The 23,859-nt window shown below is 37.5% G+C and overlaps 1 protein-coding gene across 1 annotated transcript in view; it reads right to left on the bottom strand.

Moving 5' to 3' along the window:
• PKHD1L1 (PKHD1 like 1) overlaps positions 1-23,859 on the bottom strand; it is a 151,106-nt gene that overhangs the window by 25,870 nt on the left and 101,377 nt on the right. Inside the window, exons 59-67 of the mRNA XM_035011768.1 lie at positions 15,841-16,014; positions 11,405-11,508; positions 10,133-10,262; positions 9,258-9,379; positions 7,181-7,271; positions 3,889-4,037; positions 3,684-3,806; positions 3,021-3,132; positions 2,824-2,940 (exon numbers count right to left, since the gene is read on the bottom strand). Of these exons, the coding sequence (XP_034867659.1) occupies positions 2,824-2,940; positions 3,021-3,132; positions 3,684-3,806; positions 3,889-4,037; positions 7,181-7,271; positions 9,258-9,379; positions 10,133-10,262; positions 11,405-11,508; positions 15,841-16,014 (1,122 nt within the window). The remainder of the gene's footprint in view (positions 1-2,823; positions 2,941-3,020; positions 3,133-3,683; positions 3,807-3,888; positions 4,038-7,180; positions 7,272-9,257; positions 9,380-10,132; positions 10,263-11,404; positions 11,509-15,840; positions 16,015-23,859) is intronic.

Below are 23,859 nucleotides of genomic sequence, written 5' to 3'. Positions count from 1 at the left end.
CCAATGGGACAAGAGCAATTGTGATATAAGTAGATCTGAAAAGTGCTTGCATATTAGGGCTCACTCTCTTTTGGTGCTTTTGGGGAATTCTGTGACTTCTAGCATGTGAATAACCTTAGGAGACATATGGCCCAATCACCCCCATTACTCCAGCTAATGGCCAACCCAACGATTGGCAAGTACCAACCACCAGACATGGAAGTGAGATTACCTAGACCAACTAGCCCCTATCCATCCTGTAAACTGTGGGCAGCCTAAGGAATAATCCCAGGTGAGACCAGCAGAAGAACTATCCAAATGAACAAAGCCCAAATTGTCAATCCACAGAATCATGAGCTAATAAATGGTTGTTTAAAGACTCTAAATTTTGGAGGTATTTTGTTACACAGCAAAGACTAATTGAAACATGGTTCTTTTGGCCTTATTGCATATATTGTATGACCAGAAGATAAAGTTTATTGAATTCAAACTTAATTTCCATTGTACTTAAAATCCAATAGCTCAAAAATAGAAAAAAAGGAAAAGGTAACTCCAAAATTCTTAAATCAGTTATGTACTACTACTATTCTTCCTGATGATATTTTTTCCTAAGATGATATTGTATATACATGAATATGAGCTTGTAGATGAATATTAATAAAATACCATAGTAGCAGACACTGTTTGTAACCTGTACAGATCTGCTTTACTGGCCCAGTGCACTTGTCCTCAGCTCCTATAAGTATTGGCTGCCAACTACTCACACCTGCCCCTTTCTCCAGAGAATTGCCCTTGACCAGATGACAACTCCCTCTCCTAAGAGATTATGCACTCCTTAATACCACCACCAAAGGGCTATCATGTCTAATTGGCAACTGATACAGAAGGTCCCCTTGCCTCAAGAGGGGGAAATTAAACTACACAGCCCCCTAAGGTATCAAGAAGGAGCTAGACTCCAGCTGAGACCATATCCTTGCTTAGCTCTGCCCTATCCTACTTCCCTCACTCCCTTTCTTGTGAAAACACACCTTTAATAAACCACTTGCACAAGAATCCCATCTCTGGCTTTACTTTTAGAACACCTGATTTAGACAGTGAGTACCAAAGTGGTCCTAGGATACACACTGTAGTGATGCAATAATGAATTTAGCTCACTTGCTGTCTGGATGGGAAAGAGGATGCCCTTACTGGTGGCAGGTGGAGTACTGATAGTCCCTAGAATGCTCTAACAGTGCAACTGTTAAGATTTCACTCGTGGTGAACTGGGATAATATCTAGGTGGAAGGAAATGCTCTGGCTTATACAGTAACTTTGGCATTGGAGTGGTAAAGGGGAAACAGTGGTTACAAGGAAACTAGAAGTAGGTGACTGTTGACCATCACTGGTGCTTTGAAGAAAAAAACTGTAAGCTGTGGTAATCAATCACAAATTCAAGGCAAACCTCAGGATCTGATCACAAAACCAGCACAGCATTCATAGAAGGTTGAATTCTTAGCCCTGGCAAGTCTCCTACATCAAAGACAGGGCTCTAATAGAAAAGAAATGGAACTCTGAGTTAGGATGGGAATATAAGGAAGATGAACTTGAGCCTTGAAACCCTGGGTTCCCCTTGAATGTTCCAGATCTGTATAAGTGGTCTGCTTTTCCCTTATTAGAGGATAGCTCCCTGCCCCATTTGCTGAAATCATGACAAGACCTCAGAAGAAAAGGCAAATCTTGCCTTTCTCAGGTCCTGTCCCCATCTCCCCTTCTGGCAAACAGAGCAGTAAGTCTGGTCAAGTCTCAACATGGTCTGACTGTGGCAGTGCTAAGCCTGCTATGGGATGAGAGGAATTATAGACCAAAGGAACTGCAGGAACTGAGTAACATGTACTGGCAGGAATCAGGAGTATATATATCTGAGAGTAAATTGTGATGATGTTAGATCAAGGGGGAAAGAATATAAAGCTAGATAAGGGAGAGTGTCACTATGGATTGGGGTATTCTCCCATGCTGCTGTCATGGCTTTTCTAAGTTTGGAAAATGTCATGTTCCACTTTAAATGAAGTGGATGATAAGAAACGGCAAACTGTAGGAGAAGGGGTCAAAAGTCTCTGAAAAATGAAATATTGGAATGAGTCTATTATATAAGGCCAGTGCATTTCAGCCCCACCTGGGGATGGCCTTGAAAGAGTGTGGCGTGGGCAGATTCTACTATGGGATAGAAATTTGGGTAGTACCCAGGGTGACCCACTTTGTGTGAAGAGAGAAGTGGTGTGAGGTAAGGATAAACATAAAAAATGACTTAGCTAATTAGTCAGGGGCCTGGAAGGAACAAGACTGGATGACTGGGTAAAATGAAGCCTGAGGGAAAAGCATGTGCATGGGTCTCTGGGAGTAAGCACAGAGGGCATGTTAGTGATCACCAAAGTGTATCAACTATGGAAGAAGCACTAAAGAAATAAATGAACAGGATGATAGAGCCAATAGATGTTACTAAGCTCTTAGGTTATATGAGTTTAAATTTCTTCAGTTGTAAAAAGAGATAATAATATATAACCCTACTTATATAAAAGGGTTTTTACAATTTATAGAAATGAACATTAAATCACTATATCAGTGTTTCCTCTGTTGTTTTAGAAGGAAAAATTAAATGTCACTTCTTTAACATATACAAATTTTGCCAGGGAACCATTCTTGAAATTGACTGATGTCTAATTTCCTGGCTTCTCACACTGAGCAGATTCATATACAGATTCATTTAAATCATTATTTTTACTAATAGTGAAACATTATTAGACATATTCTACATATTCTTTATAGAACTTAATGGAGTAGATTTGTCAAGACTATGTTTAAACTTGCCTGAGATATCCAGAAGGCCACTAATGGCATTGTAGCTCATGAGCCCTGCATGGGGCTTCCGGGGTGCCATGTTATGTGCTGAAGCAAAGGTAGGCCAGCAAATCCCACTTCTCCCACCTTTTATGAAAGAAAGAAAGTTAATAAGATTCAAATATGCACCCACATGAACACCAAAACTGAACTTCTAAAATTCTCACCTGATGGAGGTCTAGCACTCCGATGGGCGGCAGAAAGTTCAATATTGGGATCATCATTAGTTAGGACATCAGAGCAATTAAATCCAGGGCTACTTCCAACAATTAATGCACTCTATTTAAAAAAAATTCAAACAGTACAGCTTAAATAATAGCTTTTCCTCAGGAAAAATATGATAATGGATAATACTGAATTCCACCATAGCAAAACACAACCTTGAAGTTTGAGGAAGGGATCATTCAAAAAGCCAAGATGAAAAGGATATGACTTTATGCCCTGAGTGGAATGACAGTCAAACTGGGAAGGGGAAGACAGGTGGGTAAATTATTATAATGACATGTTACGTTTCTGTGATAGAAATATGCCCAGGGAAGAGCAAGAACAAAAAGAGGAGAGAGTATCAATACCATCTAAGCTAGTTCAGGAAAGGTGTCATAGAGGGAAGGAAAATTTCACTAACTGTGGCAAGATTAGCAGGTGGTACGCAAGAAGAGGTGAGGGGAGCAGGGAGGAGAGGGAAAGATAGAGCACTTCCTGGAGGAAGACAATGAGAACAAAGACAAGGAGGTTTCGACTTGCTGGGCTTAGAGGTCAAGGAGATCATTCTTATCGGAACTTCAGTAATTTTACCCTTTCTCCTTATTGTGGCTGTATTCATTTCTTACCTTAATCTGCACTGTTTTACTGGAAATTTTGTGAGATACAGCAGCTGGCATGTAAATCATTGAAGAAATGGCCATCCCATTGTCAACCAGAGTCACATTATAGATATGCACACTCTCTGTGGTCTGTAAAACAACTTGTAGTTTACATAGTAAAAAATACAATCATAAAACAAGATAAATAACCACCACCCTGGATCACATTTACCTGAAAATAAATTCCATAATCCCAGCATGTCCAAATGGTAAATCCCTGTATAAGAGAACACCCAGGAAGGCCATCTTGGTTCATATAAATACCATACAAACCTCCATGGGCTTCATTGTCAAACCACTTTTCCATGGGATTAGACTGACCTTGTAAAGAAATATGAAAACAGAGAATTAACATTGTAAGTCATGTCCTAGAGCTTTATAAGAAGTATGATAAAGTTAAAATTTTTTTAATTAAATGTATAAATCTTATGTAAATTTTAACATGAAAATTAAATATTGTTATGGCTTACTCTACTCAGGATTTAATCTTACCTAATTTGTCCCTTCACCATTAGTATGACTGCAAAAGTTTGGTTTAGTTGTTAGCACATTTAACTTACTATCTCTCATTAAACACGAATTTCATGAGAAAGTGCATGGTGTTTGGATTCAAAGAAGGCTAACCCTGAAACACAATGATACCGCTTGCTGTTTATAAAATGCTTCCCCTGCACACCTTTTTGTTGTTGGTGCCTCCCAGTCATCTCATTTTCAAGTTAGGTGTCACCCCCTTACAAGGCCTTCTCTGACTACCTGATTCAAAGTAGCACCTCAGTTCCTTCACAAGGCCACTAACATTATTTTCACTTGAAATTTTATTATTACTTATTCATGAATTATCCATCTCCTCTCTCCTATTAGAAATGTAAGCTTCATGAGAGAGGACACGGTGTTTATCTCATTCACCACCATATTCCTAGGGCCTAGAAGGTCATGCAGAGATAGGTGTTCATTTAACTATCTGTTGAATTGATGTACGTATGACCTTGGAACATTGTTTAACCTTTAAGACCTCAGTTTCCTCAAATATAAAAAGTTTTAATACCTAATTTAGAGTAGTCTCAGAATGAAATGAAATAACCCACATAAAGTGCCTCAATAAACGGAAGCTATACTCATTATTAATATATAGGAAGCCTGAAGTAGATTTTTTTATGAAACTTTACTTACGTACAAAACAGATCAGCAATCTTAATAATTCCCTCCTAACCATGCACATATTGGAGGCATCTCTATAAAGAGCAGCATCACCCCCTACAGGTTACTTAGTACCAGCTCTCTTGACCAAGTCTCCTGGTATCTGAATTCCTCCTATCCTCTATTGATTTTCCTTTCTTCCTAATACTTTGGGGTTGAAATTTTACTTGTCAACTGCCTGGATTCTGTTTTGTTTTCTCCTTAAGAAGCTGTTCACATGTCTCTCCCTTGGTTCCATATAGTGTTGCCCCTGGGACCCAGTGTGAGTCATGGTTCCCTTCCCAGCCTCCCAGCCTCCGGCTCCCAGTCTCTCACTTGCCTGGGAGGTTCACTAGATAGGCTGGTGTCCCTGTTCCAGGAACTTAAACCCTCATTTCCTCAGTGATGTCTCTTATTTCAATTTCTCTTAATCCCAAACTTCCTTGTAAACACTCTCAATTATTTAGGAATATCAATATAGTCAGTGAAATATACATATTAGTAAATATTCATATTCACGGATCATATTTTGACTTGAAAAAATCCAGGACAACACTTCAAAGAAGTTGCAGAAAAATGACATATTTTAAAATTTTAGTCAAAGAAAACTTTTAAGCTGCTGAGAACTAAAATATTTAATAACAGTATATATCAAGGAATCAGTTACATTTGTTGGCAGTTGTTTTATTCCTTCAAAATGTATTTACACAAGAATAAAATTAGCTTAAGCCCAATAATTTTTGAGTTTCCAGAAAAATGCTGATTTACAAAATGCTGATTCAAAGAATCTTAAAAATAACTACACTGAGATAAAAAAAAATCAGCTGTACAAGGGATATAAAGTTTTCAGAGAAAACCCCATTTCCTCTGAGTTTCTCAAGAGGTAAAGTCTGCAGCTCTATTACTCATTTTATTTTGATCCGATAATTCATTTACCTAGTTGGAAAACCAAGAGGTTATAAAAAGTTATACAATATTAAGTCACCAGTCACCCTGTTACTACTCACCTGTTTTGGTTTTTTTTGCTTTTATACTTTGTGTCGCTTTATGTAAACACAAATAACCATATATACTCCTATTTTCTTTCCTTTCTTCCACAAAACATACGATAAACAAAACAGTATATATAGAGAGAGAGTTGTATATAGAGTTATATATAGTTGTATATTGTTTTATATATATATTCTGCAATCTCCATTTATCACTTAAGAATATCCTGCAAATTTCTTTCTCCATATCAATACATCGATATGTATCTTCTTCCCTCATTTTGAGAGGTGCCTAGTGTTCCAATATCTGGCTTTATATAACTAGTCCACTGTACTGGACACAAGGCAGCTTGCAGTTTCCTGCTAGCACACACAATGTTGTGATGAGTCACCTTGTTCACAAATCATTTTGTAAGTGTTACAGAGGCAAATATTACTTAGATTGCCAGAAGTGGAAATGTTAAGGCAAAAGCAAATGCTCCTATAATTTTGGCAGCTATTGCCCCGTTCCGCTCTGTAGGGGTTATATTGTTTTGTCATTCAATCAGCCAGAACATTACACAATGTTCTAGTTTCCCTAGACTTGCCAAAAGAGTAGTTGTTCAGTTAACTTTTGAGTTTTACTCCTCTAATAGAAATATAGCTGAGAACTATCTGTTCATGTCCTTTGGCTTATTCCATGCTTGCAAGTTTAAATGCACAAATAGTGAGCATTTATTCCTGTCAAGAGGAAACATGCAACAGTGTCATATCCCTGTACACATGTATCTCTAAAGTGTTGCTTTTATGAAAGTGGTAGTGGGATGAGGTACTCACTGTTCCAACACCAGCTGCATCAAGAACTGAAGTGGCTGCTAGAGTTTTTGGATCATAAGCATGTAAAATTATCTTTAAAAGCCTATTCAGGGGCACCTGGGTGGCTCAGTCGGTTAAGCGTCTGCCTTCAGCTCAGGTCATGATCCCAAGTCCTGGCTCAGTGGGGAGTCTGCTTCTCCTTCTGCCCCTCCCCCTACCACCCCCTTCTCCCGCCCCACTTGTGCTCTTCCCCACCTCTCAAATAAATAAATAAATAAATAAATAAATAAATAAATAAATAAATAAATTCTTTATTTTTTTAATAAATAAAATCTTTTTTAAAAAAGCCTATTCATTTTTTTTGCATAGACTCAATGCTTGTTGAGTTCTTTCAGTACCCTGGAGGAGGAGATATTACATATTGAACTAACAAACCATAATTATTTCTAACAAATTTGGACAAGGTATTTCTTAGTTTTAGTGACTCTGTGCCGAAAGACTTACTTGAGCAAGGTTCACCATCAATGCGGTATCCCACCCTTCCAAATCCAGCCACGACGTTATTTTGTAAGACTGTATTGGTCCCTCTGTTTATCTAGTACAGTGAGAAGGGAAAGGCTATGGGTCAGGCTCTTACACAACGGTACAGGGAGAGCAAGTCTGCGACACATATAGGAAAACTAATTATGACTACCCTGTAGGAGGAAAAATTAATTTCATTATTCAACCCATTCACATTTACATTACAAATGAAGTATTGAAATTACCTTAAGTTCTTGGTGTAAAATCATCACTAGACACTCTATGCCTTAGATTTCATTAGAAAACAGCATTAAAGAGATTTTTTTTTTTACTTCAGTCACAAAATCCCCTGGGTTTCATTCAAAATTATAAGCCATAGACCAAATTCCAATATTAGAGCAAGGTTAGTAGGATTTTATCATTCTTTGGTTATATTACATTACCACTTTGATTTATTAAGAGAAAACTAAGGCAATTATAGTGGATCATAAGACTCAGTAGAAGCACTTACTAGTTTAAATAAAATCTGCTATATTAAAAACAGGTTGAACACAAGTGTTAGGTAGTTACTAAACAATTTTACTTTACGAGCCCAGTCAAGGGGGCAAAAAAATGAAAAGTATAGAGCAAAGAAGATTTAATTCTTGCCTCTGGTGTCAGCAAAACAGTCAAAATCTCAACTATTTAAAGTATTAAGCACATTTATTTATTTATTTATTTATTTATTTACAGCAACCTTGCCAGCATTTTATTTTACCATTCTTTAAAAATTTAACATGTTCTTCACTAAGTAACATCCAGATTAACCTTAATTTGCCTCTCCTAGGTGACAAGTGAGGCTGGACATTATTTGTATTTTCTGGACATGTTATTTGCTCACAGACTGAGAGATAATTTATTACATTTATTGACCCCCACAGGACAAAGGAAGAGATGTTTCTGAAACTGGGGCCTGACTGGTTCCTGCTCCTTGTGCAGGGCCACGTGCATCCCAGCACCACCCTGCTGGGGTTGAAATTGCTACTACACTTTTTGGCAAGCCCCTCCCTCTGCAGGAAATTTAAAGATGGCCTGTGTGTGGGATCCTGGGTGGAGAGTAGCTCTGAGGGTAAGCACCTTTATTTTGATATATTATGATAAGAGAACAGAGTTAAATGAAATTCATAAAAGTAAAGTCAGTTCCTTTTCTTTCAAAAGATACAGAAAACTTTAAAGATTTGGAATTGACATTGGATTATATTCTCACATCTATAAATAGGATGAAAAGAGAACATTCTCATAAATGTATACCAAGTTCCAGGCCTTCAGGTTTTACTTAAGGTGATTATTACTAGTTGCACAAAAACAAACCTCACTCCTTATCCCATCTTCCCAAAGAGCTATTTTTTAAATTTCTTTTGGCTCTTATGGCATAGGAAGTAGAAAAAAAACAAGATGGAGCCATGTGTCCTCAACCTTTTTTCTGTACTTTCTGTTTGCTTGCCTGCAATCTCATCCTACACCTGATGGCCTACAGTGATTGAAGAAACTTCATGGGGACCAAGAAGGGTCCAATTAGTAATACTAGATAAGAATAAATAACCTCACATAATCATAAGAATTTTAGATGAGAAAGGAACTTTAGAGATTCTGTAGTCTATCAATTCTAATTTTCCGTATGATGAAGGAAACTAAATTCAGAGTTAAGTAGTAATATGTGCAAGACACTCAGTCAATGAGCAGCAGAAGACCCTGTACCAGGACTTGGAAGTGATAATTAATGCCTGAGAAGCAAGGAAGTAAGAGAATTATTTAAACCACTGGACATCAACACAAAGAAAAATTCAATGGCTGTGGGAGCTCACATCTCTCAAGAAAATTTATTTACTCCTTTCATTAGCTCATTTTATTAATTCATCAATCTTTATCTAAGGAGAAAACAGTTTTCAATAATATTTTAAGACAGTTTCTACAGAATTTATAATCTGTGGTATATAATCTGTAAAGAAATTACAAATCATAATTTAGGATACTCTTGTAAAGTTATGTCATTATTTTATATAATTATAAATCACCCTACCTCAATTGCTGCATGCCAGAGAGTTGAACTTAAATCTTTTCTGTTTTGGTAGGTTCCTGGCCAAACTGAAAGTGCAACCAAGTTTCCTCGAACTCTGTTGGCATCCCCCCATATTCTTATACCTGCAAAAAATGAATAAAATCCCCCCAAATACATACAGATTTGTAATGAGTACTATGGGGAATGTCTTTCACATTTCCATGAAATTAGTTTTTCTAGTTCGAGCTTGACTAATCAATCTCTTAAATTTTAGAGTATGCCCTTTGAACTCTACCTCTTTAATAATCTAACTGCTTTAGACTCTTCTGGGGTGCCTGTTAAATATGTGGGTTCCACATATGAGGATCCACCTCAGATTTTAACAAACACCAATTCTGTATACATTAAATGAGTTTGTTTTATGCTTCATACAGATATTCAAGAAAGGATTACCTCCTAAAATCAAGCCCAATTTTTATAAAATAGTAACATTTATTTGTGAGTAATCTTTTTGACTGATAGGTAAGGAGCATTTTAAATGTCATAGTAAAAAAGTCATAGTAATTTAAACTATTGATGATTAGATAATTCACACAAGATCATGGTCTGGTAAATAACTCTTCTAGAGTTGTACTGTCCGATATGATAGCCATAGCCACGTGTAACTACTTAAACGTAAATTAAGTACAATTAAAATGAAAAATCCAGTTCTTCAATCATAGTAGCAACATTTTAAGTATTCGTTGGCTGCATGTGGTTTAGTAATTACCATACTAGCACAGATAGAGGCCATTTCCATTCTCTGAAAAAGATCAGTTGGACGGCATGGCTCGAGTGTTTTCAGATAAGATTGTCTCAGAAAGCATATTATTTGGACAAAAAGATTATCATACTACCTTCCCCCACTGTAAAGTGAATGACGTTGTCATCTATGTCCAATCCATCTGTCCCAAACACACCAATTGCTGGGGAAAAGCCATTGTGAAAGGCACAGCCTCGAATATAGGATGAGCCATGTTCTTGAATCTATAAAACATCAGGATTCAGTGAACGTTTTAAAATAAAATTAAAATACATTTAAAGAAAAAATTTGAAGTAGGTGATTTTCAGGAAACAAATCTTGATAAATAAAATACTCAATTCACATTCCATCAAAGAAGATGATTTCCCTGTAGATCTTTTAATCCTGGGAAATTTCCATATCTTCAATTTATGATTAAATAAAGCAAAATGCAGATTTAAATGCAGATAAAAAATTCTGAAATACTTTTCTATGCATTTTTATTTCTATCATTACCTATAAAACACTATGGAGCTAAAAATTATTTTTCAGAATACTTTATTATACGATAAGCAGGGACTTTTTTTAATTACAAAAGTTGATACTCTAGGCAGGGGGTTACAATTCAAAGGTCTGTAGGAACCAGCCAACGAGTAAGTAAGTAAGCAACGAGTAAGTAAGCCAACCTCAAACCTACAAGATTATTTTTTATTTTCATAAAAAATATGTTCTCTCTTATTTGTTCTTCAATCACCAGCCTTCTAAGCACATCTCTTTTCCCACTTTTGACAGAAGCATGGATATACAGACATGCTTTTCATTTGAGAAATGCAAGCAACTCACTTTGTTCAATAGAAACTATTTGTAAATAGTTTTGATCACTGCAAAATAAAGTGGAGTTATGAAATAATATCATAGATCTTTAATTCTTTTCACTTCTGTGCTCCTTTTTGTTTGCCTGTTTTTTTTACTGACTTAAAAAAAATGTGTGAAATGGGTAAATCAGATGCTGCTATGAGTCTAAAAAAGTTGATGGAAAATGTATCTAAGAAAGTTATATTAGATCATCACCTTAGCAATTCTAAGATATGACTTTTTAGTAAACTTAAATAAAATAAAATCAGGGGTGCCTGGGTGGCTCAGTCGTTAAGCGTCTGCCTTTGGCTCGGGTCGTGGTCCCAGGGTCCTGGGATTGAGCCCCACATCGGGCTCCCTGCTCTGCAGGAAGCCTGCTTCTCCCTCTCCCACTCCCCCTGCTTGTGTTCCCTCTCTCGCTGTGTCTCTCTCTGTCAAATAAATAAAATATTTTTTAAAAAAATAAAAAAATAAAAATAAATAAAAATAAAAATACTTTATTTTGAATATATGCGAAAATTGAAGTACAAACCTGTCCTAAGTTAAGAAATGTTATGGCGTATCTTGGATCCGTGCTATCCCTGAAGCCTTCTTGACCACTGTGATAAAATTCCACGTTACTTATCCTTGCATTTCCTGGCAGGGCAGGAAGGAAGAGTGAAAATATTTTTTTCTTGAAACAGAATAAAAATTTTTGAAAAGCTACACGAGTTGTAATTTTCCAAATTGCAAATTTGCTTTCAACTTTTTCACGGAAATCTCATTCATTTTTCTTTGCTCCTTTAATCCAAATCAGGCAGTGTTTCTGAATTTTTTTTCACTGCCCCCCACGAGAGCCTTTTTAGATTTTTTCTTTCCTAATAGCCTCCCCTCCCCATGGAATTTAATACCTCAGATATACTATATATCTGTTAATGTACAGTGCCTCTTTGGAGGGCCACAAACTATTGCTCATCTAAATTTTCCTGTCCTGGGGCACCTGGCTGGCTCAGTTGGTTGAGCATCTGCCTTCGGCTCAGGTCCTGGGATGGAGCCTGCTTCGGGCTCTTGGCTCAACAGGGAGTCTGCTTCTCCCTCTCTCTCTGCCCCTCCCCCTTCTCATGCACATGTGCGCTCGCACTTTCTCTCTCTCTCTCTCACTCACGCTCTCTCTCAAATAAATAAATCTTTTTAAAAATTACATTTTTTGTCCTGCAAGAATAAGTTTTCATCCCCTTGGTAGTGATATTCTTCCTGTTGAGAACGCATGACATAAAGCACAAGATATAATCTACCTGACAGTTCAGTTTTGACGATCTAAAGAGATTTGAAGGGCATTATCTTTACATAATCCTTTCCAGAATATGCATTACCAAGTATCTGCTCATCAGTGTGTCATAAGTACCACTGAGGTGACAAGAAGCAATTTCACAGATTAGTAATAATAGCAACAGCAATCCATGGGAGAGTACTCTGTGCCAAGTGCTGCACTAAGTGCTTAAAAGGCAATTTGTGGTTTAATTCTCATACAACGTCCTGTGAGTTAGGAAATTTTACTATTCTTATATTTGATATAAGAAAATGGAGGCACAGAGATTCATGGCTGGTAAAAAACAGCAGGGGGTATTCCTTGTTTCAAAAACTGATATTTAATAAAATGCATTAGAGAAGAGTTGCTTTGTATTAGAAGGGAAAAGCCTGTCTCAGAATCCATGAGCCAGCAATTGGATATACGGTGGAAAATATAATAATAATATCATACAGAGAAAAAATAGTTACTACAGACCATCTGGCCTACAAAAGCCATAGATGTTTACTAACATCACAAAACAATTTACAGAAGCAAGGAAAGGTTGTCATGGGAACAAGTCCATCATGGGATTTGAAGTGGATTAGTCTCCAAGGTGTGGATTAGTATCCAAGGTCAGAGCAATTTGATTCGTCTAATAATCTATTTATCTATCTTTAAAATGCAGAGCACTATGAAGATTAAATGAGATAATATGTGTTAAATGCTTGGTATAGTGCCTGGAATATCAGGATCATCATTACTGTTATCATCATTAGTTAAGCTCCTGTTGACAAATTATGACCAATAGGTAGAAGCTATAGTGAGACGGCTGCTTGCTCAATATAAAGGTTTTCTGAAAATAGAGCTGTTGCAAAATGCAATAGGCAGAATTATGAACGAGGACCTGCTAAAACATTCAAGTCAAGAATAAACGACTGGCCTCTGGTACCCAGATTGTGGGATCCAAACATCAGTTTCCAATAAAAAGAACCAGCATTACTTGGAGGGATGACTTATTTCCAGGCTCAGAAAAACAAAACAAAAAAACAAAAAAACATGTGTTTGTCATATCAGAAAGTGAAGAAGCTAATGAAACTTAAAAGGACAGAGGCATCAACATGAAAATTGAAGGTCAGTGGTGGGGCATTTTCATTTGTGAATGGCAATTGGGCATTTCCAGTATCAATAAGATTAACAATCACAATCCATATATGGATTAGACCATACAGTATGTTTAAATCCATAGAGCTTATAATGACGCTAATAACAACAACAAAAAAAATGCCTGTCACTTTTGGAGAATGACTGGGAATCAACTCACTATTTCAAAAACTAGCTAATAATAGGAAAGAATCAAGCATTTTCCCTACATTTCCTATATAAAATATTTCTCAGGGTAATCAAATAGTTGACTGGGGAAGCTTCTCTTTACAGAAATATTCTAGATTATAAATTAGGTGGGAATTGTAGAATTAAAATATCACCATTTTAAACCTCCATAATTTAATAGATCCAGGCAATGATCATTAATGGCTGCTAACTTCACAAACGGAGACATAATCAAACATTGTGTCTACTAATGGAAAAATATACCATCAACTATGAAGAAGTCTTGCCTAAAAATGGAGTTTGATTATGATCAATTTTTTAGTTCTACACTACCTATGATAGAAAATACAAAGGAGACAGGCTTACACTCTAAGGATGAGCCACTAAATTTCCAGACTGTTGGAAATACTATAGAAGAGATGATCTAGCTTCTTTTCTAAATAAACTATAAGGGGAGATAAATGAATCAGAGATTTGAGATTCACAACAAATTGCAGCACGGTCTTATTTTGATCTTGATTTGAACAAAAAGAATACAAGCGATGGGAAGGAAAGACGGAAGGAGGGTAGGAAGGAAGGAGAAAGAATGAACTGGGGGAATGTGAATAATCACTTGATGATAAGGAAATATTATTAACATTTTTATGTCTGATACTTCTTGATATTTTTAAAGAAGTCTTTTAAAGTTACATACTGAAATATTTTTAGATGAAATAATATGTGATTGCTTCATTCACAATACCCAAGATATGGAAACAACCTAAGGATCCACTAATGGATGAATCGATAAAGAAAATGAGGCATATATGAACAATGGAATATTATTCAGCCATAAAAAGAAGGAACTCTTACCATTTGCTACAACACAGATGGACCTTGAGGGCATCATGCCAAGTAAGGTTAAGTCAGAGAAAGACAAATACTGTATGATGCTTATATGTAGAATCTAAAAAGGTCAAAGGCATTAAAGCAGAGAGTAGAATGGTGGTTACCAGGAGCTAAGTTAGTGGTGGTGGTGGGGGGGATTAGGAAGATATTGTTTAAGGGCACAAACTTGCAACTAGTGATAAATAAGACTTGGAGATCTAATGTACGACATAGTGATTACGGTCAACAATACTGTATTATAAGCTTCAAAGTTGCTAAGAGACCAGATCTTAATTGTTCTTGCCACAAAAAAGACGTAATAATTAGGTGACATGATAGAGGTGTTAGCTGACACTACAGTGGTAATCATATTGTGATATGTAAATGTATCAAACTAAATACAGTGCATACCTTAAGCTTACACAGTGCTATATGGCAATACAAATATATATGTGGTTGTGTCAAAATAACCCAGGGGCTTAGAGAGAGTGGGTGGTCATGCAGTTGAAATAAGATTGACCAAAGTTGATCACTGTGGTAACTAGTGATGGGTACACTGGGATTCATGATACATTTCTCTATGTTTGAAAATTTTGTATATGTTTTAAATTTTCCTTCACACAAAAATAACAGATCTATCGCACTTTTCATAAACAACTTCTATTCGGGTGAGAGGCTGGGCTAGCTATTACCTAAGGTTTTGTTAGTTTGATAATTTTTATTGTCTATGAAGATAAAATGAGTAGGAAAAATGTTACAGATTTGCTTTTGGAGGGTAGCATGTTAGCTTACATAATCCCTCTCAAGAAATATTTTTCTGTGTTAAAAACAAGACAACCGGCGCAAACTGAAGAGTTGATTATGCTCAACCCACATCACCAAACCGAGACTGAACTTACAGTTCCTCTCTCAGAAATGGAATCTTTTTTTTTTTTTAAGATTTTATTTATTTATTTGAGACAGAGAGAATGAGAGAGAGAGAGCATGAGAGGGGGGAGGGTCGGAGGGAGAAGCAGACTCCCTGCCAAGCAGGGAGCCCAATGCGGGACTCGATCCAGGGACTCCAGGATCATGACCTGAGCCGAAGGCAGTCGCTTAACCAACTGAGCCACCCAGGCGCCCCAGAAATGGAATCTTAAACCAGTCCATCAGGAATCACCTGATCAGCACTAGTTAGGTAAGGTGCCTGATTAGCCCCTGCGATCCCCTAAGGGAAAGTAAACTTTCAATAACCAGTTTGTTTTTTTTGCCTAGTATTCCTCCCCTGTTCCTATTCTCTTCTGCCTATAAAAGTCTTTCATTTTGCACAGCTCTTTGGAGCTCCTTTTTATCTGCTAGATCAGATACTGCTTGATGCATGAATCACTGAATAAAGCCAGTATGATCTTTAAAATGTACTCATTGAATTTTTTTAACACACGAGATCCTAAAAAGAAGTGTGAATAATTTAAGAATTGACTGAACATAGAAGAGACCATGCTATATTTCAAATCTGTACCAACCTTTAAATGTCATCATATTCTGAGTGAATGAGCTGACCAGGACACGTGCACCAAAAGATTCCTTGAACCAACCTGGATAATCTTCACCAAGTATTTTGATGTTCCTACTCAGTATTCCAACATCAGCTGCTAAGGTATAGCTCTGACCTGTTCCAGGAACATGGTATCTTTCAGCTGCAACAGAAGGACAGCTAGATTATTACCAATGCTGAAAAATCCCTGTGTTTATTAGTCCCTTTGTAATTCACAGGCCACATAACTTTCTAATATGCATGAATTAATTAGATTTGCACGCTTAAACATACATAGATGGCAGACTGAAATTATGATCTTTTTATTTTTGTTCTTTCCAAGTTTTCACTTAAATTTCAGTTAGTAAACATATAGTGTAATATTAGTTTTGGGTATAGAATTTAGTGATTCAACACTTACATATAACACCCAGTGCTCATCACAAGTGCCCTTCTTAATTCTCATCACCCATTTAAGCCATCCCCACACCCAACTCCCCTCTGGTAACCATCAGGTTGTTCTTTATAGTTGAGTCTTTTCTTTTTTTTTTTTTCTGTCTTTTTTCCACCACTATGTTCATTTGTTTTGTTTCTTAAATTCCATATATGAGTGAAATCATATGGTATCTGTCTTTCTCTGATTGACTTATTTCGTTTAGCATAATACTCTCTAGCTCCATCCACATCATTGCAAATGGCAAGATTTCAGTCTTTTTGATGGCTGAGTAACAATCCACTGTGTGTGTGTGTGTGTGTGTGTGTATTACCTCTTCTTTATCCATTCATCAGTTGATGAACATTGGGGTTCTTTCCATAATTTGGCTATTGTTGATAATGCTGCTATAAACATTGGGGTGCATGTGTACCTTTGAATTAGTATTTTTGTATCCTCTGGGTAAATACCCAGTAGAGCAATTACAGGTTCATAGGGTAGTTCTATTTTTAACTTTTTGAGGAACCTCTATACTGTTTTCCAGAGTGGCTGCACCAGCTTGCATTCCCACCAACAGTGCAAGAGGGTTCCCCTTTCTCTACATCCTTACCAACACCTGTTGTTCCCTGTGTTGTTAATTTTAGCCACTCTGACAAGTGTGAGGTGATATTTCATTGTAGTTTTGATTTGTATTTCCCTGATGATGAATGATGTTACACATCTTTTCATGTGTCTGTTGGCCATTTATATGTCCTCTTTGGGTGTTAAGTTTAATAAATTCTTTATAGATTTTGAATACTAACCCTTTATCAGATATGCCATTTGCAAATATCTTCTCCCATTCCAAAGGCTGCCTTTTAGTTTTGTTGATTGTTTCCTTCACTGTGCAGAAGGTTTTTATCTTGATGAAGTCTCAATAGTTCATTTTTGCTTTTCTTTTCTTGCCTCTAGAGACATATTTAGTAAGAAGTTGCTATGGCTGATGTCAAAGAGGTTGTTGCCTGTGTTCTCCTCTAAGATTTTAATGGTTTCCTGTCTCACATTTAGGTCTTTCACTGATTTTGTTTTTGTTTTTAAAGATTTATTTATTTGGGGGGGGGGGAGAAGGAGAGGAAGAGAGAAAGAAGCAGACTCCCCACTGAGCATGGAGCCTGACCTGAGGCTCAATCTCATGACCCTGAGATCATGACCTGGGCTGAAATCAAGAGTCAGATGCTCAATCAACTGAGCCACCCAGGTGCCCCTGCATTTTGAATTCATTTTTGTGTATGGTGTAAGAAAGTGGTCCAGTTTCATTCTTTTGCATGTTGCTGTCCAGTTTTCCCAACACCATTTTTTGAAGGGACTGTTTTTTAATTTTAATTAAATAATTAAATTTAATTAACATATACTACATTATTAGTTTCAGAAGTAATTTAGTAATTCATCAGTTGCATTAACATTCAGTGCTCATTATATCAAGTGCCCTCCTTAAGGCCCATCACCCAGTTACCCCATTCTCCCACCCACCTCCCCTCCAGCAACCCTCAGTTTGTTTCCTATAGTTAAGAGTCTCTTATGGCTTGTCTCCCTCTGTTTTCATCTTAATTTTCAATCCCTCCCCCTCCGTTAATCTGTTTTGTTTCTTAAATTCCACATATGAGTGAAATCATATGATATTTATCTTTCTCTGACAACTTATTTCACTTAGCGTAATACCCTCTAGTTCCATCCACATTGCTGCAAATGGCAAAATTTCATTCTTTTTGATGGCTGAGTAATATTCTATTGTGTATATATGCCAACTCTTCTTTAACCATTCATCTATTGATGGACATCTGGGCTCTTCCCATAGTTTGGCTACTGTGGACATTGCTGCTATAAACATTGGGGTGCAGGTGTCCCTTTGAATCACTATGTTTCTATCCTTTGGATAAATACTTAAAATAGTGCAATTGCTGGGTCATAAGGTAGCTCTATTTTTAACTTTTTGAGGAACCTCCATGCTGTCTTCCAGAGTGGGTGTACCAGTTTGCCTTCCTACCAACAGTGTGAGAGTGTTCGCCTTTTTCCACATCCTTACCAACATCTGTTTTTTCCTGACCTGTTTATTTTAGCCATTCTGACCAGTATGAGGTGGTATCTCACTATGGTTTTGATTTGTAATTCCCTGATGCCAAGTGATGTGGAGCATTTTTTCATGTGTCTGTTGGCCATTTGTATGTCTTCTTTGGAGAAATGTTTGTTCATGTCTTCTGCGCATTTCTTGACTGCATTCTTTGTTCTTTGGGTGTTGAGTTTGATAAATTCTTTATAAATTTTGGATATTAGCCCTTTATCTGATAAGACATTTGCAAATATCTTCTCCCATTCTGTAGGTTGCCTTTTAGTTTTGTTGACCGTTTCCTTTGCTGTACAAAAGCTTTTTATCTTGATGAAGTCCCAATAGTTCACTTTTGCTTTTGTTTGCCTTGCCTTTGAAGACAGTGTCTAGCAAGAACTTGCTGTAGCCAGGGTCAAAGAGGTTGCTGCCTGTGTTCTCCTCTAGGATTTTGATAGATTCCTGTCTCACATTTAGGTCTTTCATTGATTTTGAGTTTATTTTAGTGTATGTTATAAGAAAGTGATCCAGTTTCATTCTTCTGCATGTGGCGGGTCAATTTCTGGGTTCTCTCTTCTATTCCATTGATCTATGCGTCTGTTTTTGTGCCAGCACCATACTGTCTTAATGACTATAGCTTTGTAATTATAGCATGAAGTCTGGAATTGTGATGCCTACAGCTTTGCTTTTTTTTTTTTTTTTTTTTTTTTAACACTGCTTTAGCTATTCAGGGTCTTTTGTGGTTCCATACAAAATTTAGCATTGTTTGTTCTAGCTCTGTGAACAATGTTGGTAGTATTTTGATAGGGACTGCATTAAATGTGTAGATTGCTTCAGGTAGTATAGACATTTAACAATATTTGTTTTTCCATTCCATGAGGATGGAATGTTTTTCCATTTCTTTGTGTCATCTTCAATTTCTTTCACCAGTGTTTTATAGTTTTCAGAGTACAAATCTCTTACTTCTTTGGTTAGGTTTATTCCTATACTGATTTCTGTATATTGATTTTGTATCCTGTGACTTTACTGAATTCGTGTATTAGTTCTAGCATTTTTTTGGCAGAGTCTTTTGTTTCTTCTATATAGATCATTGTGTCATCTGCAAACAGTGAGAATTTGACTTCTTCCTTGCCAATTTGGATGCCTTCCATTCCTTTATGTTTTCTAATTACTGTGGCTATGACTTCCAGTGCTATGTTAAATAACAGTGGTGAGAGTGGACATCCCTTGAGTGTAGAGAAAAAGCTCTCCATTCTTCCACATCGAGGATGACATTAGCTGTTTTTCATATATGTCCTTTATTATGTTGTTTCCTCTGTTGGGGGGTTTTATCATGAATGGATGTTGTTCTTTGTCATACGCTTTTTCTGCATCTATTGAGAGGATCATATGGTTCTTATCCTTTCTTTCATAAATGTGGTGTATCACATTGGTTTATTTATGAATATTGAATTACTCTTGCAGCCCAGGAATAAATACTACTTGACCGTGGTGAATGATTCTTTTAATGCACTGTTGGATTCAATTTGCTAGTATTTTTTGAGAATTTTTACATCCATGCTCATCAGGAATATTGGCCTGTAGTTTTCTTTTTAGGGAAGTCTGTCTGGTTTTGGTATCAAGATAATGCTGGCCTCATAGAATGAATTCGGAAGTTTTCCTTCCATTTGTATTTTTTGGTATAGTTCGAGAAGAATAGGTATTAATTCATCTTTAGATGTTTGGTAGAATTCACCTGTGAAGCCATCTGCCCCTGAACTTTTGTTTATTGGGGGATTGTGATTACTGATTCAATTTCTTTGCTGGCTATTGGTCTATTCAAGTTTTCTTTTTCCTCCTGTTTCAGTTTTGGTAGTTTACAAGTTTCTAGGAATTCATCCATTTCTTCTAGGTTGTCAAATTTGTTGGCATAGTTTTTTGTAATATTCTATTTTTTTGTATTTCTGTAGTATTGGTTGTTATTTCTCTTCTCTCATTTGTGATTTTATTTATTTGGGTCCTTTCTCGTTTCTTTTTGGTAAGTCTGGCTAGGGGTTTATCAATTATATTAATTTTTTCAAAGCACTAGCTCCTGGTTTCAATGATCTGTTCTTTTTTAAATTTCTGTATCATTTATTTCTGCTCTAATCTTTTTTTTTTTTTTTTTTACAGAGAGAGACACAGCGAGAGAGGGAACACAAGCAGGGGGAGTGGGAGAAGGAGAAGCAGGCTTCCCGCTGAGCAGAGAGCCCAATGTGGGGCTCGATCCCAGGACCCTGGGATCATGACCTGAGCCGAAGGCAGACACTTAACGACTGAGCCACCCAGGCGCCCCTGTTTCTTATTCTTTTTCTACCTCCATTAGGTGTAAGGTTAGGTTGTTTGAGATTTTTCTTGCTCCTTGATGTAGGCCTGTATTGCTATATACTTCCTTCTTATGACTGCTTTTGCTACATTCTAAAGGTTTTGGACCATTGTATTTTCATTTTCATTTGTTTCTATGTATTTTTTAATTTCTTCTTTGATTTCCTAGTGCACCCATTCATTGTTTAGTAGCATGTTGCTTAACCTCCATGTGTTTGTGGTCTTTCCAAACTTTTTTTTGTCACTGACTTCAAGTTTCATAGTGTTGTGGTCAGAAAATATGCATGGTTATGATCTCAATCTTTTTGTACTTGTTGAGGCCTGATTTGTAACCCAGTATGTGATCTATTCTGGTGAATGTCCCATGTGCACTTGAAAAGAATGTGTATTCTGCAGCTTTAGGATGAAATGCTCTGAATATGTCTGTTAAGTCCATCTGGTCCAGTGTGTCATTCAAAGCCATTGTTTTCTTGTTGATTTTCTGCTTAGATGATCTGTCCGTTGCTCTAAGTGGGTGTTAAAGTCCCCTACTATTCTTGCATTATTATCAATGAGTTCCTTTATGTTTGTTATTGATTGTTTTATATATTTGTGTGCTCCCACGTTCAGGGCATAAAAATTTATAGTTGTTAGATCTTCCTATTGGATAATCCCTTTTATTATGATATAGTGCCCTTCTTCATCTCTTGTTACAGTCTTTGTTTTAAAAATCTAGTTTGTCTATATAAGTATCACTACTCCAGCTTTCTTTTGATATCCATTTGCATGATAAATATTTCTCCATGCCCTCGCTTTCAATCTGCAGATGTCTTTAGGTCTAAAATGAGACTCTTGGCCGCCTGGGTGGCTCAGTTGGTTGGGCAACTGCCTTCGGCTCAGGTCATGATCCTGGAGTCCCAGGATTGAGTCCCGCATGGGGCTCCCTGCTCGGCAGGGAGTCTGCTTCTCCCTCTGACCCTACCCCCTCTCATGTGCTCTCTCTCTCTCTCAAATAAATAAAATCTTAAAAAATAAATAAATAAATAAATAAATAAAATGAGACTCTTGTTGGCAGCATTTAGATGGGTCTTGTTTTTTTTTATCCATTTTGACAACCTATGTCTTTTGATTGGAGCATTTAGTCCATTTACATTCAGAGTAAGTATTGACAGATATGCATCTAGTGCCATTTTACTACTTGTTTTGTCATTGTTTCTGGAGATTTTTACATTCCTTTCTTGTCTCTGTCACTTTTGGTCTTTCCTTTCCCCTCAAAGATTCCCCTTTAATATTTCTTGCAGGTCTGGTTTAGTAGTCACAAACTCCTTTAGTTTTTGTTTGTCTGGGAAACTCTTTATCTCTCCTTCTATTCTGGATGACAGCCTTGCTGGATAGAGTATGCTTGGCTGTAGGTTTTTCCCATTCAGCACATTGAATATATCATGCCACTCTCTCTGGCTTGCTAAGTTTCTGTTGAGAGATCTGCAGCTAGCTTAATGGGTACTTCCTTGTAAGTTAGGGACTTCTTTTGTCTTGCTGCTTTTAGAATTTTTTAATCACTATATTTTGCAAATTTAACTAAAATATGTCTTGGTGTTGGCTTGCTTTTGTTGATTTTGATGGGAGTTCTCTGTGCCTCCTGGATCTGGATGTCTGTTTCCTTCTCCAGCTTAAGGAAGTTTTCTGCTATGATTTCCCCAAATAAATTTTCTACCTGCTTTTCTCTCTCTCTCTCTTCTTCTGGGACTCTTATGATACAAATGTTAGTACATTTGATGGAGTCACTGAGTTTCCTAAGTCTATTCTCATGATCCATAATTCTTCTTTCTCTCTTTTGTTCTGCTTCAGTATTTTCCATTATTCTACTATATCACTTATTTGTTCCTCTGTTTCTTCCATCCTTGTGTTCATTGCATCCAATCTGTTTCGAATCTCAGTTACTGCCTTTTTCACTTCTGACTGATCATTTTAAAACTATTTCATCTTTTTTTTTACTATTTTATCTTTTAAGGGTCTCCCTGAAGTCTTCCATTCTTTTCTCAAGCCCAGCGAGTATCCTTATGATTGTTGCTTTAAATTCTCCATCAGGCACATCACTTATGTATGTTTCCCTTAGATCTCTGGCCATGTCCTTATATTATTCTTTCATGTGGGATGAATTCCTCCATCTCGCCATTTTGTCTAAATCTCTGTCTTCTTCAGTGTGTTAGAAAAGCCTGTTATATGTCCGGCTCCTTAGAGCAATGGCTTTATGAAGAAGGAGGTCATATAGTGTCCAGGCCCTGGCACTTAAAGGAGTGTCTCTAGTGCGTGCTGTGTATACTCTGCTGTTGTGTGTTGGCTGCTCTATCCTTCAGGCCTGTCATCTGCAGAGTTTCTCCTTGCCTGCAGTGGGCAGTGTTTGGTCCTTGGCCAGAGTATGGCAAATTTTTAACTAGGTGTGCTCTGGTCTGCTTGTTAAATGAGACCTGATGCTACTTCCACTAGAATTGAAACCCTGCAGACCTCTCTACTCAGAAGACATGGTGTGGGCAGGGGTTTCTGATGGTCTTCTGGGGAAGGGCCTCCTGTATTGGGAGTGAGGCACACTTGACCAAGAAGGGCCATACTGGCAGAGCACAGGGATGTGCAACTTGGTGTAAGCAGGTTAGGCAGCCAAGTGTCAGTGCTGTGCTGTTTACCACCGGTGGCTCTGCATTTATGCTGAGGGGTGGGAGTGGGAAATAGCACCAGGCAGCTCCTTTGTCCCCAGAGAGGAATCATCATGCATACTGCCTCTCAGGGAAGCACTCCCAGAAGGGCAAATAATCTCCGTACTGTGTGTCCCAGGCATTTTTCAGAGCACTGTTTCCACACCATCCACCCCCGGGTTGTATGCCTGCTCTTCTCTCTAGGAGCAGTGCAGTGTCCCCTTGGCTCTATCCTAGCCAAGACTCCTGACTTTTAAAACTCCAGGCTCTGTGGACGTGATGTGGGCAGGGGCCTGTGCTGGCCTTCCGCGGGAGGTCTCACTGCACTGGGATGGAGGCAGGCTTGACCCAGAAGGGTAGTCATGCCAGAGCGCAGGGCTGTGGGACATGGAGCACGCAGGCTAGGCAGCGGGGTGCTGGGGCTGAGCTGTATTCTGCAGGTGCCTCTGAACCAGCATATGCTGAGGGGCCGGTGAGGGAAAT

This window comes from Mirounga leonina, unplaced genomic scaffold (genome assembly GCF_011800145.1).
Source record: "Mirounga leonina isolate KUSES-001 unplaced genomic scaffold, KU_Mleo_1.0 Mir_165, whole genome shotgun sequence".
NCBI classification, from domain to species: domain Eukaryota; kingdom Metazoa; phylum Chordata; class Mammalia; order Carnivora; family Phocidae; genus Mirounga; species Mirounga leonina.
Note: the sequence above shows the minus strand (reverse complement) of the source record. Positions and strands in the feature narration are given on the sequence as shown.